The following is a 5,827-nucleotide window of genomic DNA, read 5'->3' on the forward strand; positions in this document are numbered from 1 at the left end:
TACAAGCTTCATGCATAGTTTGCATGGAACTTAATGTTGCGACGTAACATACTGCCCGCCACAGCTGCGAGACTATTTTGAATGACAATAGTAGAGCAGTGATAGACTTATCAAATACTAAACAAAAGCTAAATCTAGCCATAAACTTGGCAATCTTTGGATCTAGACGATAGATCAAAAGGAGGTTAGTTTCCATTTTAGGTACTACCTTATTGATTAGAAGTGTTATCACAGTTTGATTGATTAATCTAAAATCATAATGGTAACGCAACAAGTTAACCTATTGAACAATAACTTAAGAGAATGAGGTCATCAGACCCGCTAAACGCATTTCTAAATACAGGGTCAGAGTCTTATGTTAACAGGGACCCGGTTTACCGGACCAGGTATCGCGTCACAAGAGCCACCCTCTCGGCACGACTCCTGAGCTTCTGATTGTAGAACTTCCGGATTCTACCATTCGCGGGTCAGGCTTAATGATTGCTCTTCCAGAATACCAGATGGTTCAACTCTTTTAGGGCAAACCACCGAGCACACATCTGAGGCAGATTACGATGGAGAGGATTGTTGAGACTCTGACGAGACCGCAGATTCCTGAGCCACCGGTAATATACATAGTCGAGTGATGTTTCGCTTGAAAAATCCTGATGCTGTATTGATCGTTGCGACCCGGGCAATGCCATCGCTCCCAGGGTGGACGTCGACGACCACGCCAAGCGGCCATCTTGCGCAAGCTGGATTATCTTCCATGGACACGACGACGCTACCCACTGTTAGCGTGGCGGTAGAATTCAACCATTTTTGACGGACTTGGAGCTCGTGCAGGTATTCCTTGTGCCATCTTTTCCAAAAGTCTTGTCTGGCCTTGGAAATACGTTGATAAAGCGGTAGACGATTATCCGAAACTGAAACAAAATCAGGTTCGGGTAAGAGATTGAACGGACGCCCGATTAGTAGGTGTTACGGCTAACGCATCGTTCGGGTTGGCCGAATTAGCGTACAATGGTCTAGAGTTCAACACGGCCGCGATCTCCTTTAAAAAAGTATCGAGTTGTTCGTACGTGAGGGTTAGATTTTTCATCACGCGATTAAGATGGTGTTTTAAGCTTTTAACTGCCGCCTCCCATAATCCACCGAAGTGTGAAGAAAGAGGTGGATTGAAATGCCATTCAATGCGTTCGGATGCAGCGTAATTCTGAATAGCGTCCTTAAATGCTGTTGTCTCATGCAAATCGTAGATCCTTTGGAGTTCCTTGTTAGCTCCTACGAAGTTCGTACCGTTGTCAGATCTCATTACCTGTGGTTTGCCGCGAACGCTGATAAATCGTCGGAAACACGCTAGGAAACACTGAGTAGAGAGATCGGAAGCAACTTCTATGTGCACCGCTTTAGAGGCCATACACACAAAAACACAACCATACGCTTTAAGAAAACTACGATTCCGATCTTTCTTCTCTTTGATTAGTATTGGACCAAAGAAATCTACACCTGTTTCGGCGAATACGGTACCTGCAGTGACTCTAGATGTTGGTAGGTCGGCCATTTTGGCATGAGGAAACTTCAGTTTTTGACGAATGCATGGAACGCATTGGTGCAAGATGTGCCTAACCTGATTTTTGCTATTCAAGATCCAGAATCGCTCGCGAACAGCATAGAGAGTGGATTGAATTCCACCATGGAGATTTCGATGGTGAGCATCGCGAATAATGAGATCCGAAACGTGATGAGACGGTGGAAGTAGTATAGGATGTTTTTGATTGAAAGGAATATTCGAATTTTTCAAACGTCCGCCTACCCTGATTAAACCGTCACTGTCGAGAAAGGGATTGATCTCATCAAATTTAGTTCGATTTTTAAATGCTCCTGGAAATTTTCCATAAGGTCGTGTCTTATCAGATTGGAGAAGTTTAATCTCTGTAGCAAAGTTTTCTCGCTGAATCAAAAGAAGAATTCTACATTCAGCTTGCGCTATTTCTTCTGGAGAAAGATATCGGATCCCTTTCGATGACCTGCTAGGTTTAGAAATATCCCCAGTTGGCGATTTCCCCTTTCTCCAACGAAGAATATAAGCTTTTGCACGAACTAAGCAGCCGTAATCGGAAAATCTGGAATATATATCACTTCCGGTGAGAGTGGTAACTAGAACAATTCCTTCCTTAAAACCTGGAGGATTAGTTGGGAGAGATGTGGTAGGTGTACAAGGCCATTTATCGTCGGACAAGGCTAACCATTGAGGTCCTGACGCCCAAAGACAATTCTTCAGAAGATCATGAGGTAACTGCCCTCGAGACAGCGAATCGGCTGGATTATCTCCGGATCGAACATGTCTCCACTCGACCTCCTCATCTACTTCTTGGATGTCTTTGACCCGATTAGCTTCATAAGTTTTCAACAAGTGAGGAGCCTTTTTCAACCAACATAGAACGATCATGGAGTCTGACCAGAAAATCACTCGCTCAACAGGAAATTCCCACTGGTCTCTAGATTCAACGTAGATTCTCTTCAGGAGTGCAGCACCAGCCAACTCTAGTCGAGGAATCGTATTGTGACTTAACGATGCTACCTTGGACTTGCTGCAAATTAACCTTATAGTTACGTGTCCGAACGAATCGATGGAACGGACACAGAGACATGCGCCATACCCCTGCATAGATGCATCACAAAAACCGTGAATTTCGATAGAAATTGGATTGTTACAACTCAAATACCTCTGCATCGTGAATTCCTTTAATGATGGAAGTTCTTCAGCTAACAAGATCCATTTCGTGTGGATGTTCTGAGGCAGCGACTCATCCCACGTGATGTTTGCCCTCCAGCACTCCTGTACCAGAGTTTTTGCATACAACGTTAAAGGACCTAGCAATCCTAGAGGGTCGAAAATCTTTGCGATTCGAGATAAGAGCTTTCTCTTGGTAGCAGTAGATACTGGATCTTCAGGATCGACAGAATACGAGAAAATATCACGCTGAGAATCCCAAACCACTCCGGGAGTCTTCTTGATAGGGCTGCTCTGGATCCCGCAATCTAAGTCAAAGATTTTCTTAGCGATATTTTCCAAAGCGGATGGGTGGTTAGAAGACCATTTACGGATTACGAAACCTCCGCGACTTAGAAGCTGGATCATCTCGTCTCGAATCTCCAGGATGTCCTCCAGAGTGTCTGCACCTGAAAGAAAGTCGTCTACGTAAAAATCTCGACTAAGCAGCATGGCAGCCCTGGGAAAGTTCGCCTCCTCGTCCATTGCCAGCTGATGTAAGGTTCGAATTGCTAAAAAAAGGAGCGCACCTGACACCGAACGTCACCGTGTTCAGAGTGAATGCCCTGATTTGGCCTTCGTGATATCAAAAGATTTTCTGAAATTTCCTATCATCCGGATGAACCCAAATTTGCCTATACATCTTTTCTATATCGGCTGTAATAACAAAACGATGTGTACGGAAACGCAAAATCTGCTTCAGAAGTGTTTCCTGTATAGTAGTTCCGGTAAACAAGATATCATTCAATGAAATCCCAGTCGTGGTTTTTACGGACGCGTCTTTAACTGACCTATACTTGGTGGTTTCGCTTGATTCCTTAATGATTGGATGATGGGGCACATAATAACCATCATCATCGTCGTTCTCACACAGCGTCATATGACCGAATCTCAAGTAATCATTCATGTCTTTCTCATATTGAACCTTAAGAGTAGGATTTGCTTCGAACCGCCTATGCAATGAACGGAATCGTTTCAAAGCCTGTTCCTTAGATAAACCTAAATTGTATTTACCCTTTCGAAATGGTAGTCGAACCGTATAACGACCTGAGCTATCGCGAGTGGTGTGGTTGACGTAATGTTCCACGCAAGCAACGTCATCGGGAACCTTGATTGGTTGATAATCCAGATCCTCAACAGTCATAAATCTCTCAAGGAGCTGATCTAGTTTTACAGCATTGCAAGAAATTTTGTCAGGAATCTGATTGGGAATCGAACCTCCGGCAGCTACCCACCCAAATGATGTTTTTTGAAGTATGAGTTGTGACTGAGGGTCACCTAGTTTAATCTGACCTATTGCGAGAGATGACAAGGTAGTACCGGAAGCCAATAAAACATCTATCGACTTAGGAATATGAAATTGAGGATCAGCTAACTTGATGTTTTTAGGAATGTCAAATCTCTCCCGAGGAAAAGTTTCAGTAGGCACTTTATCTGCGATTTTGGATACAATCAAGAAATTTAACTGAAATTTTGCATTGTTGTAAGTTGAGTAAAAGGTGACTTTAGCAAATTTATCTGAAACGGTATTCGCGCTGTCAATTGCCCCGATGTTAACTAAACACTGATTAGTCGACACTTGTAAACGAGAAGCTAATTTAGAAGTCATTAAATTGGCGTGTGAGCAAGAATCTAAAAGAGCACATGCCTTGAATCTTTTTCCTTGGTTTGATTGGAACCGTAAAACGGCGGTTGTCATAAGTTGAGAATCTGTGTTATACGCATTGGAAGCGTAAGTCTGGCTAGGAAGTAGTCAAGACGAAATAGCGTCTGAACGATTCTCTCCCGTCTTATTCTGAGAACTGTCCGGTTTAGCACCCTGGGACTTCTTATCATTGTGAAGCAAAGTGTGATAATCTGTCTGGCACTTCTTGCATCTCTTAGTGCTAGAGCAAGAAGATGTATGCACATAAAGGCAATTACGACAGAGTTTTAGAGAATTAACGATGTCCCATTTGTCCTTCGATGTAAGCTTATTGAATTCAGGACAACGATACAGCCTATGGGATTGATTACATTTAACGCATAGACTAGTAGAATTATCCGATGTTGTAACAAAAGTTCCTGCATTTGTCTTCTGACTCTTAGAAGGGACCGAATGGGTTTTATCGCCGGTCCGTTTCTGACCTACTTGCCCGCTCTTAGACGGATCCTCCATCTGGCGTAATTTGTTAATAGTGTCTTGTAGGAAAGCAAAAAGAGGCTCTAATTTAGGTAGCGTATCACCAGATAAACGATCCATCCATCTCGACTTTACACTATTTGGTAAGCTACGCTCTAACGTGCGAACTAATACTACCTCTGGAATCTCGACATCGAATGTTTCGAGTATTTTGACGTTATGTCGTAATGTATACATGAGACTGGCTAACAACTTATATTTAGCTTCTGTGACCTTGGGCAAAGTAAAGATCTTATCAATGTGTTCGTATACGATAATACGCTTTTGATCGTACGCGTTGCATAGAGCTTCCCAAGCGAGAGGATAATTCGCGTCACTAATTTCAAACTCCTCTATGACCTGTGCAGCGAGTCCCTGTACGGCATTGCTAAGCTGAGAATGCTTTACGTAATTAGAGATTTCCGTGCGATTGTGGACTACCGATTGGAAATTACTCTTCCATGTGTTCCAGTTTTCGTGACTACCATCGAATTTACGTATGTCAACAATAGGAAGTTTAGGCAAATCTTGCCTTTCAATGTAAGTAACATTGGAAGCGTTTAACGAAGTCGAATTCGCAAGAGGAGAGGTGGCTGTTAATTCCTTCACTTGGGCTGAAACTGAATAATATTCAGCCTCAATGCGTTCAAATGCGCCGACATGCACGCTATCGGGTTTCAATACGAGTAATTCCTCGTGATTCGTGAGATAACTTTTCAACATGCTCAGAATATGTTTTAAACGGCAGTCTGCGTTGAGCGCGTCAGTAGGATTTTTTATCAAGAAATCCTGCACAGTTTTGATAGACCTCTCCAAAGCTTGACTCTTTTGTTCGAGGTACTGTACGCGTTTTTCTGCGTTTTCACTCATTTTGAAACGTTAATTATTTCTTTACTACACAAAAGTCTAAA

The 5,827-nt window shown here is 42.8% G+C and overlaps 2 protein-coding genes across 2 annotated transcripts; both read right to left on the reverse strand.

Annotated features, from left to right (window-relative positions):
- Positions 1-8: 8 nt before the first annotated feature.
- Positions 9-3,273, reverse strand: LOC107263332. Its single transcript, XM_015730535.2, has 2 exons — positions 1,510-3,273; positions 9-905 (listed from the first exon to the last, which is right to left on the reverse strand). The coding sequence occupies exons 1-2, from the start codon at positions 3,239-3,241 to the stop codon at positions 550-552; spliced, it is 2,088 nt and encodes a 695-aa protein (XP_015586021.1). The 5' UTR covers positions 3,242-3,273; the 3' UTR covers positions 9-549.
- Positions 3,274-3,341: 68 nt separating this feature from the next.
- On the reverse strand, positions 3,342-4,364 carry LOC107263274. Its single transcript, XM_015730319.1, has one exon. The coding sequence runs from the start codon at positions 4,362-4,364 to the stop codon at positions 3,342-3,344; it is 1,023 nt and encodes a 340-aa protein (XP_015585805.1).
- Between the last annotated feature and the right edge of the window lie 1,463 nt (positions 4,365-5,827).

The sequence above is a fragment of the Cephus cinctus genome, unplaced genomic scaffold (assembly GCF_000341935.2).
Source record: "Cephus cinctus unplaced genomic scaffold, Ccin1 Ccin1_contig_4044839, whole genome shotgun sequence".
NCBI classification, from domain to species: Eukaryota; Metazoa; Arthropoda; class Insecta; order Hymenoptera; family Cephidae; genus Cephus; species Cephus cinctus.

Bases quoted from the DNA above. Each gene is read 5' to 3' on its own strand.
- LOC107263332 (XM_015730535.2), bottom strand. From the start codon at position 3,241: ATGGACGAGGAGGCGAACTTTCCCAGGGCTGCCATGCTGCTTAGTCGA. The intron at 906-1,509 runs GTACCGTATTCG...ATTTTGTTTCAG, and splicing joins AACATCTAGAGTCACTGCAG to TTTCGGATAATCGTCTACCG.
- LOC107263274 (XM_015730319.1), bottom strand. From the start codon at position 4,364: ATGACTTCTAAATTAGCTTCTCGTTTACAAGTGTCGACTAATCAGTGT.